The sequence below is a fragment of the Neoarius graeffei genome, chromosome 10 (assembly GCF_027579695.1).
Source record: "Neoarius graeffei isolate fNeoGra1 chromosome 10, fNeoGra1.pri, whole genome shotgun sequence".
Classification (NCBI taxonomy): Eukaryota; Metazoa; Chordata; class Actinopteri; order Siluriformes; family Ariidae; genus Neoarius; species Neoarius graeffei.
The window spans coordinates 82,606,144-82,622,917 of NC_083578.1; the positions used below are offsets into that span (position 1 = coordinate 82,606,144).

A 16,774-nucleotide genomic window follows, 5' to 3' on the forward strand; every position below is an offset into this window, starting at 1 on the left:
TTAAAAATAATATTGGCATTATGGAGTAAGATGTCAATAAATAATACCCTCATCCCATTAAAATGAAGAAAATAGAAAGCAGATCTACCATAGCAAAATGTAAAACCATCACCAAAATAAATGTAACGGTCTGAAGCAGATCTAACAGTAAAAAACGGTACTAGTTGATAGAACTGAACGTATACGTACCTGGCAATGCATGTTCTTTGTGTTTTGCAGCCTTCATATGATTTTCCAAAGCAACATGCCCCCGACTGCCATAGTTTATTTCCTTGTTGCAGATCTTGCAGCATCCAAAACCACATTGATATCTTCTCAATTGTGATACCTAATTGAATCCCATCCATTTCTGTTTCTAGCCACGACCAATTCCACCGATTCTTAATTCCTACGCCAATTTTTTTCACATCGGTTTTCCGCTCAACCTCTTTACTCTTGTAGCCCGCCATTGGTCTGTTCTGTCCACGTCACGTGACTTGGCCGGAAGCGTTTATTGGTCTTAAAATCCGGACAGTTCCGCGGCTGCATTCACTTTGCGATATTGTCAAGTGGAAAAACTAAGCAACTTTTTTTTTTTAAATAACTTCATATTTTACATGGAAATTTATTTTTTTTAAGAAGAAACCTTTGTCACATGCACACTTCAAACACAGTGAAATTGATCCTCTGTATTTAACCCATCTGAAGCAGTGAACACGCGCACGCGCACACCCAGAGCAGTGGGCAGCCACACTAGAGCACCCGGGGAGCAGTCAGGGGTTAAGTACCTTGCTCAAGGGCACTTCAGCCCAAGGCCGCCTCACGGTAACCTAACTGCATGTCTTTGGACCGTGGGGGAAACCGGAGCACCCGGAGGAAACCCACACAAACTCCACACAGAAAGGCCCTCGCCGGCTGCTGGGTTCGAACCCGGAACCTTCTTGCCGTGAGGCGACCGTGCTAACCACTACATCACCGTGCGAAATACAAATGCTTAAAACTGCAATTTTCTGTGTTTCCGAGGAAATTTCACACCCCTAAAAGTGAGAGAGAAAGCAAGAGACTCACAGACAGAGAAGCAGGGCAAAGCCAGCGATGTACTCATTCCTCTGTGCTCTGAACAGCTTCATGTGGATGTGCTCGATGGCCACAGGATTGTTTGAGAGATCCAATTTGTCCGTCACACTGTATTTCCGTACTTCTCTGAATGCATCTGTGAAAACACACAAATATGACAAGCGTATTACTGAGGGACGGGCGCAGATAGAGGGGGGGACGGGGGGGATTCGTCCCACCCAGATTTAAATTCACCTCGTTCGGTCCCCCCCACTTATAGGGAGGAAAAAACGTCTATGCTGTCTTTCTTTGCATAAGGCAAACCTCATGGAAAAATCAAAAGACTAATTACCATTCGGTTTATTGAGGTGCACAGCAGTATATACAGTTGCAACTGCGCAGGCAGACTGCACAGGTTGCGAGCTCGAGCTTGGTTGCTATGGTTACCCACAAGTTTGACAGGCATATCGGGGACAGCGCCTCCTAGTTCAGGACCCCAACACGGCATGATGAAGGGTGCCAAAAGGCAGAAAACGATTGCATCATTTAAAAAAAAAAAAAAACGACTGTAAGTAAACTGTGCCTTACTTTATCATATCACCTTGCAATATTTTGATAGTCTGTTCAAAGTAATGTCGTAGTGAAAGTAAAATCGTACGGAGTAGAGATGCCTTTCTGGTAGCCTCCTTCTTTCGGTGGTAGCCTGTAGATACAGTGCTCAGAAGGCAGTTTTAATGTTTAATCTGGCGTTCCCTGCCATAATTTCAGCGAGCATATTGTTTCATAAGGAAACTTTGCGAAGAGTTGTTGACTGACTGCCGCTCACGCAACACACAGGCATAGTTAGAAAGTCAGGATGCACTGGTTTACACTTTACACACACACACACACACGTAGCTCAGCCTCTCGCTATGTTTAACAGTTGGAACTTAGCGGTTTTAAAACTAGTTTTGCAATTTCTGTGCGTGATGATAATGTGTAAACTTTGGATTTCCATAGGCTATGTTAAAATGTTATCATTGCCCTGGCCTGCAGGTAGTTCCTGGTGATGGCAGTGAGGGAGGTGAAATAACATGTACACTACCGTTCAAAAGTTTGGGGTCACCCAGACAATTTTGTGTTTTCCATGAAAAGTCACACTTTTATTTACCACCATAAGTTGTAAAATGAATAGAAAATATAGTCAAGACATTTTTCTGGCCATTTTGAGCATTTAATCGACCCCACAAATGTGATGCTCCAGAAACTCAATCTGCTCAAAGGAAGGTCAGTTTTATAGCTTCTCTAAAGAGCTCAACTGTTTTCAGCTGTGCTAACATGATTGTACAAGGGTTTTCTAATCATCCATTAGCCTTCTGAGGCAATGAGCAAACACATTGTACCATTAGAACACTGGAGTGAGAGTTGCTGGAAATGGGCCTCTATACACCTATGGAGATATTGCACCAAAAACCAGCTAGAATAGTCATTTACCACATTAGCAATGTATAGAGTGGATTTCTGATTAGTTTAAAGTGATCTTCATTGAAAAGAACAGTGCTTTTCTTTCAAAAATAAGGACATTTCAAAGTGACCCCAAACTTTTCAACGGTTGTGTGTGTGTGTGTGTGTGTGTGTGTGTGTGTGTATATATATATATATATATATATATATATATATATATACACAAATTTTATATATATATACACACATACATACACACACACAAAATGGAATCATTTGCTGACAGCTCAGTCCCCCCCAGTTCAAAAATCCTATCTGCGCCCCTGTACTGAGGGATCTGTCGTGTTTTCACATGAAATCAAAAATTTTTTTTTAAATAAATATGAAGGATGAGTAAAATTAGAGCAGAGCCAATATACTGCTGACTCTTAGTGGCTGATTAAACCTAGAAATACACACGCGTGAAAGAAGCTGCACTCGCACACCTGATGTGAATTTAATACCACCACCAAACACACCGCCATTCACTACAAGGTAATAATGACTCTCAAAGTGGGTGCGAGAGAACAGGATTAATAACTAATCCTGCTCAACTTGAGCTTGATCAGTAAATCCTACTGAGCACAAACTGTTGCACTCATCATATAAAATGACATTAGCCGACAGTGTCGAGATTCTTAACCCGAGTCTCGGTATCTGACAATTTTCCGACCAATCCTGCGCTCATATTAACCCGTGATGAACTTGCATACTCACCAACCAGAAGGAAGACGAGGATGCAGATGATCACAATGAAGGCTGTGTTCCCATACGTTGTAATAGCAACCACCAGGCGAGATTTGAATATTTTATGCCATCTTGAAAGGATAAATAAAGACAATCCAATGTTGTCAAACTCAGTGATGAGATGCTACTTCATATGTGCATGTTATACAAAAACTGCCCACTATGGTGAAAAATACAAAAAGAAATAATAAAAACCCCAACCTCATTCATATTCATTTGTGCTGGTGTGTACCATAGAAATTATTTGTGCCAGCGTTGTTAGATAGTAAAAGCATTCTATATCAGAGAGTGGACTGTATTTCTCCCCCAAAAAAATATTTTTTTCCAACAAATCAGCAACAATAATTTGGTAAGAATTTTGGTTTAGTCCTTGTCAAGGACCCAAAAAAAAAGGGGGGGGGGGGGGGGGGGGGGTGTTAATTGAGTGAAATTATTTCTGATTCAGATGGAAACAAGTTAAAGGCTCAACAATTCACTTACAAAATGTAATCCAAAAAAAAAAAAGGACAGAGATGCATGCTCGGACATATTGCAAACAGTTACAGTATATGACAATTTCATTACAAAACCTGAAGTCAGTTGCTCCATCTCAAGCATGACAAGGTCAGAAACAACAGGGTGAAAGGGGAGAGATTTCACAAGGCTGGACTGTTTCATTCCTGACTTTTTATAACTTCCCCATAAAACGCAAAAGCACACATGAATCAAGTAACAAGAGTGGTCACCTACCCTGTGTCTGAAATCGCTCCCTACTCACTATATAGGGCACTATATAGTGAGGACGCCATTTTGTAGTACTGTCCGAAATGATAGTGAGGATTGAGTGCACTCTATAGGGTGTAAATAAAGTATCCCACGATGCATCACGAAAAGTAGTGTACAACCGATAGTCACTAACCAAGCAATATATCCCATCATGCATTGCGGTCACGCTGAAAGAAATCAAAAGTCTCAAATTTGATTTAATAAAAGGCAGCGGCAAAGAAGAAAGTATTCGGCCTTGATTTAAAAGAACTGAAAGATGCAGGCGCTTTGGATTTATTAATGTCGGAAATGCGGATTTATCACAAAAACACATGCATGTATTTATTATTTTTAAAAAAAGACACCAGCTGCCTGATCTGGCACGTTTTAATTGTGCGACAGCAGTGTAGGAAATTCATGGAAAATATCAGCCAGACCGCAGGGCAGGCAACTCTGAAAAGTTGCTTGCCCTGCTCAAAAGTTGCCTGCCCCAATTTCAACTATAATCCGCCATAATATTGCATAATTTTTGAAAAATTGTAAAAAAAAGAGGCAATGCATGTAATGTTGTCTCATGCATGTAATTTCATATATTCAATTTAGTTTTATGATTTATTACTGGTGTTTATTAGCCTAGTAAACTAGACCCACCCGCCTAGCGGCCAAAAATATTTTTGCCTAGCAAGTGGGTCTAGCCTCGCACCATATAAACAAAAACACCCCGGGCATCAAATCGTGCCCGCCAATCACAACGCAAGGTTTTTGTTTGGATTCTTTGGGCGGGCTTTTGCAGGAGTGACGACAAAGCTGCGCGACGCTGGAGAAAGCGCAGCAGGAAAGATGGCTACGGCTAGTGAACAGCGCGCGTCTGACTCCGCTTTGGAATCAGTTTTAGAAGAATTAGACTTGGAGTTTTCGTTGAAACATGAGCAGGAAGAGGCTCTCCGCTCATTCCTTTTCAAGAAGGACGTTTTCGCCGTTTTGCCGACCGGCTATGGCAAAAGTCTGATCTACCAGCTGGCTCCGCTCGTAGCCAAAAGGATGGGGCTAGTTTGTGCAGTACGAAGAATTAATAAACAGCTTTGAAACATTACTTTTTGATTGTTTCTTATTTTCCCGTTATTTTAAATTTAAGGGAAATTATTTCACCAAACACCACTAAATAAAAACTCTCAAAAACAGTTTAAGCAAACCCTTGAAAAAAAATGTGTATGTTAAGTATGTGGTACAGACTCCAAACTTGTGGTCATTATCTCCAAACTTCTTAATATCTAGAACCTGTTTATTAATTAATATGCATTTTGAAAAATTATGTATTTCAAGGCCTCCCCCACTGCTTTCTGTCGCTCTGACTATGTCACAGTCACTGTTGCGCTGATTGGTCAGAGCGTTGGCCTATACGCACAGAGACAGTTTGAAAGACAGCGGTTTGTTCCACCCACACCCTTCAGAAATGTCTACGGATCGAGGCCAGACTAAATATTCACATTTAGTCTGGCTTGCCAGGCTAGGTGTTTATGCAGCTCTACACACCTTACAGTAGATAGTTTGTCTGTCATCGGATACCAGCCAGTCAAACTCTTGCTTCTAACTGTCCACAACAGTTCTCCTTCTCTTATCTTTATCATATTTTTGTTGTGCTTTCTTTCTCTCTTCTTGAGTTTTTCATTTCTGAGAGGTCTTTGGTTCAGGTGGTTTTATCCCAAGATAGTCATACAACATTTTCAGATATTTGGAACAATTAACAATCAATTTTATGTGATATTTTGACAAAACTCATGCAGTAGGACGCTGGTTTTCAAAGTCACAGACATGGATGTGACTTGGGGTGGATTTCACTGAGCTGTGTGTATCGAGCTCTCTGATTGGCTGAACCTCCGAAGCAACAGCCAATCAGAGCGCTCGTTTCATTTCTAAGCGAAAACAATATGGCCGCGCCCGCGTCGGTAAACAAACCAACAGAATCTAGTGAAAATGTCTTGAAGTCCTTCAATATGATGAAATGTCGAGAGAACGATGAACCCCCTCAAAGAGGGACCGCCCGTGGGGCTGGCAACTTATAAATTCATTCCGCCCTTGCTGCAAACTGACCGCGACGGGCGGCAGGGCGGGCACCCATTTCCTACACTGCGACAGTAATGACATAAGTACCAGCACGACGAACAAGTGTCCAAAAGTGTTTTTCCATTTTACCAATAAGCTTACTATATAGTCATTCCCTATATAGGGAATATTGAACGAGTGAACGAATTCAGACACAGGGTTACAGGACAAGGGAGGAAAGCAGGGTCAGGAATTAATCATCATCAATACACCCACTGCTGCTGGGAAGCATAATGTGGTAATTTACACGATTTATTTCTTCATATACTCTACATCAGTGAGTTTCTATCATAGGCACATAACGATATATTGTGCAATAATAAATCGTGATACATTTACAGCAATTCAAACTAACGGGAGGAAAAAAAGAGCCACAATTATAAACCTGTGCAATCTTCATTGTTCCTAGTTGGAATTACATTGTTTAGACAGCAGAAGCTGCAATAACGTAATTGTAGAAAATGTGACTTCACCATAGGCAGAAGCAACACAGGTCTATGAACAGACAAAAACCTCCACTCGCTCACTAAGGCCTTCTAGCAACAATTTACTTGTAGTACTAGAGTCCGACTCATGCCTTAATTTTAAGGACTCGCGACTTGACTTGGACTTGAGTAGAGGACTCGGAGTCGTTCATTAACTGCATTTGGACTCGTAAACTGGAGATGAAGACTCGATTTTTTTTTTTGAGACATGCCATAATTTGGCACAAGATATTTATATTAAATTTTGTACTAATTTCGTGCAAGTGTGTCACACCCGTGTGCCTTGGCGCGTACATCAGATAAACTCTCGGGCGCACTCCGGACAGCGAGTGCGCCAAGCAGACTCTCACGCCCGCACAGGATTAAGGCGCAATCAGCACACCTATATAAAAACTGTGAAAACACACTTACTTTGCGAAGTATTGAGTTGCATTGCTGACACATTACCGAGCCTTATTTCCTTGTTTGGTTTCCTGATCCCCGATTTCCTGTTTCTCGTCTTTGATCCTGCCGAGTCTACGATAGCCTGTTTGTGCCTCGCTTGACCTTTTGCCCGTTTCACCGTGTTACAATTTTGCCTGCCGTTCTGCATTGTTTACCGTCTTCACTTGTATTAATAAACACACCTTTTGCACTTACATCCGTCTCCCAACCATCTCTGACAGAATACTTCACACTCCCTGATAAAGAGAAGCACATTCACCTGTTCATACGTCACGTTCAGGAACAAACTAACGTTAATGGTGCTGAAACAGACACCGTCAAATGGTGCGGTTGGAGCGTTGGACTCGACTTGGATCAATAGTGTACTTGACTTGAAATTATTTTTTTTATGACTCGGACTTGAATGCAGAGGACGCGAGACTGGACTTGGACTCTAGGTTTAGTGACTCGACTACAACACTGGGTGTCCCACATGCCAGACTTTCCACCATGGGGGGCAGGTCCGTCAGTGCCATTGCCCCGAAACTATGGAATTTTCTGCTTCAATCTCTCCGTGACTGCTCCTTTCTTTTTCTTTCAAACCTCAACTGAAGGCTTCTCTTTTCCATGAACATCTCTCTTCCTCTCTTACTGCCTAGGCGAACCTAAGGTCAAGAGACCTTGGGATTGTGAAAGGCAGTACAGAAGTTTAACTTGTTTAAAAAAAAAATCTGATCTAAAATGGGAAAGAGCTGAATGATTGTACAAAGATTTAACAAGAAATCAGAGTTCTCTCTTTACAGACCGATGAAAGATAGAGAGAAGTAAATGGAGGAAGTACAAGTGTTCATAAAAGTTTAAGGCAAGGCCTATTTGTTATTAACCTTCAATTTTAATAAAATTAATAATATTTTAACTATTAGGAGGTTATATTTTATTCCAGCCTTTACAAATGTCTAAATAATTACTGTTGGTTTTTAAGAAAATGAAACTCAAGTTTATTGAAATTTCACAAAAATGAATATTTAGGTTGATGAATAGGAAAATGTGTTGCATTTTTTTTGGAAATAAATTTTTTTTCCAAATATATGAACTTAATCAAATTGTGAACTGGGTGAAGTATTACATGCTGAGTATACTATACTCAAGATACGATATTAACGCTATATTACAATCCTTTAGAAACATGATCGTAAATTATAAGGATTTCACTATGACGACAAGCTGTGTTTTTTTTTTTTTTTTAAACAGAAAAGAAAAGGAACATTAGCAATAACAGGACCGGACTAAATGTAATAAGTTTTTAAAAAGTGTGTTCACTAAAAAAAAAAAAGTAATTGTCAAACTATCGTGGTATAAAAGGAATAAAACATTTTCGTAAGGTGACCCACGACACAGCGGCATGATGTGGCCTATCCAAAACGCTCACTGTAGTTGCCATGGTTACTCAACACATTTTATAATTAGGATGTTTCTGCAAAAGGTTTACAGTTCCATCAGCTACAAAGCTTCACTATAAAATGATCCTTAAGCCTGGTTCAGGTTTCCTCATCAGATTGTCAGAGATTCCTAAAATAAATTTCAGAACACTGGGAATGTTTACGGTTTTACATAACTGTAGTCGACATTTCTTAGCTACTTGCAATCTGCCCATCAATGCCGTAAACAGGAAGAAGGAATTGGTGAAGGAAGTACAGAAGTGTGTGCAGCAGAGGAACTAGACACACACCGATCCCATACTGAGCCCAGTGAGAGGGCTGGTATTGACCTGAAATACCGGATCATACTGGATTTGAAACACTAACCCAAGCCACAGATGTCTTATGGAGTGATCGTGTAACCTTGGCAACAGCAAGGACACCAGATCAGTATTAAGCAATACTCTTATCAGTCTATCACCACCTTTAACAGTACTGAAACATGGGCTGGATTTCTCATCACCTTTTTTCATTTGAAATCCTGATTGGTTATCTTTAGACTTTTGTTCGGGGGGAGGGAGGAAAAAAAAAACCCTGACCTTTCCAAAGCACAAGAGAATGAAAGCAGGAGGCTGGAGCTCACCGTTTAGGGGAGACGAAAGGAACGCAGAGCAGCAGGACAAAGAACACCTCGGCGTACAGGAAAGACGCCACAGCCGTCCACTGCAGACTCATACTGCAAATCTAAAAGAAAACCTGCTGGCAGAAAACAAACACCTTTCGGATTCAGACCTAGAGAAAGGGCACAAAAAAAAAAAAAAACCTCCAAAAACAACATTCAACATTTCAAAGAGAAGTTTAACCCTGAAGCACCGTAGTATTTTTTCCTGTGAAAAATTCAATGCTATTGTAGTTACAGAGATGAATACATTAGCTCCAAAAAAAAAAAAAACCAGCAACATCATCCTCTCGTTCACCCTTTTCCAGAGAAATCCAACATTTCTCGTGTTCATAAGAACTCCTTCACAGAAGTAATGGAGATGTTGTCGGGGCAAACGCTGGGCTCAAAGTCCCCGAATGCAATGCAGCACAGTTACAGCATACAGTCAGCTCAGGGAATTGATGAACGATAAGATGGCGAACGTAACGCGTCTACAGCTGCATCAGCATGAATGCTGAAGCTGATCAGTTTGAACAAAGTATACAGATGAGGACTCGAGTGAGCTGGACAGACTAATGCCGCTTTTCCACTACAAACGTGGCTGAGTTGGGCTGAGTCGAGCTGAGCGGGGCTGTTGGAGTTGCATTTTGACTACAACCGCGCTGAACCGTGCTGGCTGGAAGTGGGTGGACACATTGGGTGGAGTTAGCGAAAGTGGGTGGACGTCACGTGATGTCGTTAGGCGGCGCAAACAGTGACATCAGTGATCTTTTAAGCGGTAGTCTCACCTACTATCCGGGTAGGCCCAGATAGTAAACAATAAACATGGAGGACATGGAGTCGTTAGTGTTGCTGGTCTTGGTGCTGTGGCTTGTTGTCACCGACAACGCCAACAGATACTGGCAAGAGCGTATAGATGAGGTGAGGCGCATAAGGCTTCAGAAATTCTCGTAATTCTTCTTCTTCCGGGTTTACAGATCCCAGCGTGCTCGCGGGGCGTGTGTGGGCATGTGAGGACACTCCTCCTCACCAATCAGTGCACAGGGGAGTGTCTCCTCACGCCCCTAGCCCCACTCGGCTCGGTTTGGCTCGCTTCAGCCCCACTCCAAAACCGTGCGAGTTTTGGGTGCTAAGCAGGGCTGAAGCGAGCTGAGTCGTGCCGCTCTGAGGTAGTCGAAACGCGAGCCGTGTCGGGCTGAAGTGAGCTAAAAAAGGGTAGTGGAAAAGGGCCATAAACGACTAAAGCGCCGCTGCACTGTTCTCTACGCCATGTCCTAAAGGTGAGAGAAGCAGCGTAGGGACCAAAGCGTCGCTCATTTGATTCCCTGGACCAGCAGGAATGGCTGAAGTGCCCTTAAGCAAGACACCTAACCCCCAGCTGCCCAGGGTATGTTGTACGATCTCTCTGAATGTAAAAGGGCATCTGCTAAACGTGATTATTAATGTAATGAGATGAAATGAAGGCCAAATCCCACTGCAACACGATCAGCAAGAAGCTGATCATTATTGTTAACATAACTCAAACTTTGGACAATGTTTGAAAGAACACCCACATTTCTCCATCTGGGGATCGTGTTCAATAGTCATTTTATCATATCTTAGAGTGTTTGTGATTACAAGTCAAAGTCCCTTCACACGCCACGTGGCGCATAGGGTGGCGCCAATCTCCGTTTCCGTAGCCCTCGGCCTCTCGCCTATTACATAGCTAGGGTTACAGTGGGGGTAACCGCAAGAGTTTGACTCCCCACTCGCATCTATCTTGCAGCATGCCCTTACCAGACGGCAGCAGGTACGATTTTTAGGATGGTCTTTGGTATGACCCGACCGTGAGAACACCACGTGATCTCCCGATAGAGACGTGGACACGCTAACCACTAGGCCAACTCGCGGTTGTTGCACTAGGCCACAGACTTGTTGCAGTCGAGGGCCTTGTCTGTCCTGATCCTGAGAGCTATTGCTCCTGGTAGGACCACGACAGGTCAAAGGGAAGAGACAAGACAAAGAGCAGTCCAATCTTACCCCAGTCCATGGGCCTTGTCTGTCCTGAGAGCTCTTGCTCCTGGTAGGGCCACCCAAGCTAGACAAGTCGAAATGAAGAGACAAGACAAAGAGCAGTCCAATCTTACCCCAGTCCATGGGCCTTGTCTGTCCTGAGAGCTCTTGCTCCTGGTAGGGCCACCCAAGCTAGACAAGTTGAAGGGAAGAGACAAGACAAAGAGCAGTCCAATCTTACCCCAGTCCATGACAGCAGGCCAGGACACCCCATGGCTGGGTATTAAGGTGGCAGCACCACCAACTGCCTAACACACGCGTGAGCAATGAGCACACACACACACATCCAGAGCAGTGGGCAGCCATGCTAACAGTGCCCGAGGAGCAGTTGGGCGTTAGGTGCCTCACTCAAGGGCACCTCAAATTATGGGACCAAAACCATCCCATATTAACCTAACCGCATGTCTTTGAACTGTGGGGGAAACCGGAGCACCCGGAGGAAACCCAGAACCTTTTTGCTGTGAGGCGACCGTGCTAACCACTTACACCACCATGCCGCCCCTAGTCTGCATCAGGTTAACATCCCAGCCAGATGAACCCTTTCCTGTTACAACACCTACCAGAGATAAGCGGACTGACCTTCAATGGAATCGACCCTTGGCTCTCAACAACAGCCTGTGACTCATGACTATCATCATGCTGCCCATCTTCGCAGCTATATGCCTGAGTATCATCGACCGAACCTGGCCTGTAACACTGCAATAAAGATCGACCGCTGGAGGACATCCCGGCACTCAGCCAAGACTGTAAAAGATGGCGGAGATCAGGGGTATTAGTGGCCTCAACACCATGCTGGTATGAGGTTTAGGAAGAGAAAGAGGACATCGTTCTTAAAACAAGAAGCAATGCAGACTCCATAAGGGCGAATATACAGAGGAGCAGAAAGAATAAACAGCAATGAGGCCCCAGCTGTCCATCATTATGCTGTTAAATACGGTAGGTTTTTTTTTTTGCAAAGGCAACAGCGCCCCCTCCTGTCAGAAAGAAAAACAACAAATAAACAAATAATGTGACCTGCTTTTTTTGTTTGTTTGATTTTTTTTTAAAGAGCTAATCAGCTGTGAGAACCATGACTCATGATTTAAAAAGAAAACAGTCAAGACAAACCGGAAGTACTGTGTTATACACTTTAGACTGTTCTAGAAAGTTCCAGTTATTTCTGCAGTGCGTTTGGGATCCTGTAATTCACTAATACGCTGCTTTTTAACTCAATACTGAACTTACAACTGGAACCGACAAGGAATTATTCCTTTCCAGATGTCTAAACTCACCTAAAATGCAAGGAAAGTGGTTAATTTTTTTTACTTTTTACAAATAAACGCACAAAATTCGGGGTTTTTCCCCGAGGTGACGTTATACACTGTTGAGTTACTAGCTGCCAAGCTAGCAAGCTAATGTTACAAAACCACGCCTACTTTCCCCTCACACACAAACATTTTATGCTTTAACACTATATTTCAATACTCAACATGCACAAGCCTAAAAAATAAATACTCACAGACAATTTTCAGAAAAAAACCACAAATAAAGAAAGCGCAAACAGAGGTACAGGCGTGCCAAAACTTCTCCTCTTTTCTGCTTTTCACTTCCGGTATGCGTGGCTAACTCATTAGCGCCAACATACAACTTCCTGTTGAATGGAATTGTGGGAGGGGGGAAATCCGTACAACATAAAACTCAGCATATTAAATATTAAATAAATATTTACAAGACTCATTAAATCGATTAAACGTTTAAAAAATATTATTTCTGACAAGACTAAAGAACACGATGCTCATCGTGTTTCATCTTTTTTTTTTAACATTTTAAAATAAACTTTTATTTTGATACGTTGCTTCCGGAAACCGTACACATTTGAATCGCTGATCTTGGCGAGTCTGAAGCCATCTGGACGCCATATTACCACGCACATCGGATCGGTACGGTCATATCTCTGCTTAGGAAGCTACACAAAACTGGACGTGTTATTCATCTAATTGTTGATGGGGGGGGGGGGGGAAACGAATTTAAACACACTATAAACGAATTTTTCATGTTTTGGAAATATTAATTTGTACGGAAATATTTTCTTATCAGTGGAGTATGACAATAATTTATTTTGTTCTAATTATGCAATAAATTGTAATTAATTTAGGACTTTTCATATTATGATTAGATGATTTATTGATTGTACATAACGTGTAACTATAGCTACGGATTAGGATCAATCTGATTCTAAAAAGTTAATTTGTAATATCTACATATAACTCCCTTTAATTAAATAATGTACAGTATTTAATATATTTTATCATGGGTACATTCAGAAAGATTACTGCAGATTATTATCATTATTTTTAACTCAAATAGAAAATACATAGCCAATATATGCATAACAGAGAAGAAAACAAAGTGTACATTACAACATGACACAACAATTCTGGTTGACACAGAGATGGAGACAGCATGTGCGTCAGGGGCCACAAAAGGAACGTCATTTCCTGTTGCCCGGAGATCAACAATAAAATAAATAAATCCATTAAATTGCACAGAATGAAAAATGAAATTAATCATGTAAATAACGGATGGAACAGGGAGTTATATGTAGATATTACAAATTAACTTTTTAGAATCATATTGATTTATTAATGGATTTATTTATTTTATTGTTGATCTGGAATAGTACATGAGGGCTCACGTGCCTCCGGGCAACAGGAAATGACGTTACTTTTGTGGCCCCTGACGCACATGCTGTCTCCATCTCTGTGTCAACCGGAATTGTTGTGTCATGTTGTAATGTACACTTTGTTTTCTTCTCTGTTATGCATATATTGGCTATGTATTTTCTATTTGAGTTAAAAATAATGATAATAATCTGCAGTAATCTTTCTGAATGTACCCATGATAAAATATATTAAATACTGTACATTATGATCAAAACACAAACATCAACCATTCACACACGTGTATAAACAACGTCCAGTTTGTGTGGGTTTTTTTCTCCCAATAATTAGATGAATAATGTCCCAATTTTTGTGTAGTTTCCAACTTCCTAGGCAGATATATGATTGTACCAATCCGATGTGCGTGGTAATATGGCGGCCAGATCGCTTCACTTTGACTGGCCAATGGGCTGTCCAGAGATCAGTGAGCTAAACTACGATATCACTTCCGGTGAAAAGGAATAAACATTTTTGCATGTGTCCAACGCTTTTTATTCACGTAAAAAAAAGTTTAGCACCATCTACAGGTAAATCACTGCAATAGAACTTTCATAAACATTGAAATGCAACATTTAGGTGTTTTTTTCATGTAAATTAACAGTATATATATTTTTTTCAGACATCATATAAGGCAGCTTAGTGTTACAAAAATTAAGAATGTGTTTATCATACAAAGATGAAAAAATACACAGTAGAAAGCTTGAAATATGCTTCATGAGATGAATATAAAGATGATAAACTCAACTCCAAAAAAAAAATCTTAATGTACACAGCTTCCCTTTTTCTTTGCTGAAAAATCAAACAATACTATTCATGTGTTTTAAAACTTTTTTTTCCCCCACTCTGTACCTAATTCCACATTTTTTGTTTGTGTTTTGTTCATCTTGTCTTCACTATTAGTATAAAAAAAAAAAAGATCCACACCCACAAGGCAGAATAGGTTCCCCCTCAGAGCAAAATTCTTAAACCATAAAACTTTTTTTTTTTAATGGCTTGTATGGTTGAATCATCTCCCTCTCTCAAATAAAAGTGTACAGTGTCTTACATCAATATTCACCCCTTTTCTCTTGAACTTTGCTACAGTTTGTAGTGTTACAACCTGGAACTGATCCACTTCAACAGTTCCAGCTACTTCGTGTAGATTTTCCGAAAGAGAATCAAACTGGAAAATGCACAGTGTGAAGGGGCGAATATTTATGCAAGTCACTGCACATATACAGTACTGTTTAAAATACTTAGGCAAAGGCTAAGAAACACTGCAAAGCAAAAATATTGAAATTAAATGTTTCACATTTACATTTTTAAAACAATATAAAGAGTAGTAAACAATATTAAAATTTGAAACAAAGTCAATATTTGGTGAGAGATAGAGATTTATAGAAAATAGTAGTCTCAGGTACGAGTGCACTTTTATACGGAAAAGAGCTGCAAGCTTTACTGAGCATTTTACAGAATCAGTCACACTTTCTTCTAATTTTTGCAGTCATGAAGCAGCCTTCATTCTGCTTTTGTCTGAAAAGTGTCTTATGTAATCTGCTGCTTTCTTGACTGACATTCAGGGATGCAAACAGCTCGCTTTTCAGCGATTCCCACTTTTTTCACGGCATTTTGGGTGACTTGTGTGAATCGTGCAGATCCGAAGAGTTGCACTCTGATAATAAATGACATACAGTGGTGCTTGAAAGTTTGTAAACCCTTTAGAATTTTCTATATTTCTGCATAAATATGACCTAAAACATCATCAGATTTTCACACAAGTCCTAAAAGTAGATAAAGAGAACCCAGTTAAACAAATGAGACAAAATATTATACTTGGTCATTTATTTACTGAGGAAAATGATCCAATATTACATATCTGTGAGTGGCAAAAGTATGTGAACCTCTAGGATTAGCAGTTAATTTGAAGGTGAAATTAGAGTCAGGTGTTTTCAATCAATGGGATGACAATCAGGTGTGAGTGGGCACCCTGTTTTATTTAAAGAACAGGGATCTATCAAAGTCTGATCTTCACAACATGTTTGTGGAAGTGTATCATGGCACCAACAAAGGAGATTTCTGAGGACCTCAGAATAGGTTGGACTCCACCAATCCACAGTCAGACAGATTGTGTACAAATGGAGGAAATTCAAGACCATCGTTACCCTCCCCAGGAGTGGTCGACCCACAAAGATCACTCCAAGAGCAAGGCGTGTGATAGTCGGCGAAGTCACAAAGGACTCCAGGGTAACTCCTAAGCAACTGAAGGCCTCTCTCACATTGGCTAATGTTAATGTTCATGAGTCCACCATCAGGAAAACACTGAACAACAATGGTGTGCATGGCAGGGTTGCAAGGAGAAAGCCACTGCTCTCCAAAAAGAACATTGCTGCTTATCTGCAGTTTGCTAAAGATCACCTGGATGAGCCAGAAGGCTATTGGAAAAATCATGGTCAAAGTATCATGGTTTGGGCCTGTTTTGCTGCATCTGGGCCAGGACGGCTTGCCATCACTGATGAAACAATGAATTCTGAATTACACCAGCGAATTCTAAAGGAAAACGTCAGGGCATCTGTCCATGAACTGAATCTCAAGAGAAGGTGGGTCATGCAGCAAGACAACGACCCTAAGCACACAAGTCGTTCTACCAAAGAATGGTTAAAGAAGAATAAAAGTTAACGTTTTGGAATGGCCAAGTCAAAGTCCTGACCTTAATCCAATCCAAATGTTGTGGAAGGACCTGAAGCGAGCAGTTCATGTGAGGAAACCCACCAACATCCCAGAGTTGAAGCTGTTCTGTACGGAGGAACGGGCTAAAATTCCTCCAAGCCGGTGTGCAGGACTGATCAACAGTTACCGGAAACATTTAGTTGCAGTTATCGCTGCACAAGGGGGTCACACCAGATACTGAAAACAAAGGTTCACATACTTTTGCCACTCACAGATATG

At 41.1% G+C, this 16,774-nt stretch overlaps 1 protein-coding gene across 2 annotated transcripts in view; it reads right to left on the reverse strand.

Annotated features, from left to right (window-relative positions):
* bcap31 (B cell receptor associated protein 31) overlaps positions 1–12,768 on the reverse strand; it is a 66,720-nt gene extending 53,952 nt beyond the window's left edge. Inside the window, exons 1-4 of one of the 2 annotated variants that reach the window (XM_060932409.1) lie at positions 12,649–12,768; positions 9,081–9,193; positions 3,235–3,335; positions 1,048–1,192 (exon numbers count right to left, since the gene is read on the reverse strand). In XM_060932409.1, the coding sequence (XP_060788392.1) occupies positions 1,048–1,192; positions 3,235–3,335; positions 9,081–9,172 (338 nt within the window). In that variant the 5' untranslated portion in view covers positions 9,173–9,193; positions 12,649–12,768. Of the gene's footprint in view, positions 1–1,047; positions 1,193–3,234; positions 3,336–9,080; positions 9,197–12,648 lie in introns of both variants that reach the window. The other variant, XM_060932410.1, reaches the window with a different exon arrangement.
* Between the last annotated feature and the right edge of the window lie 4,006 nt (positions 12,769–16,774).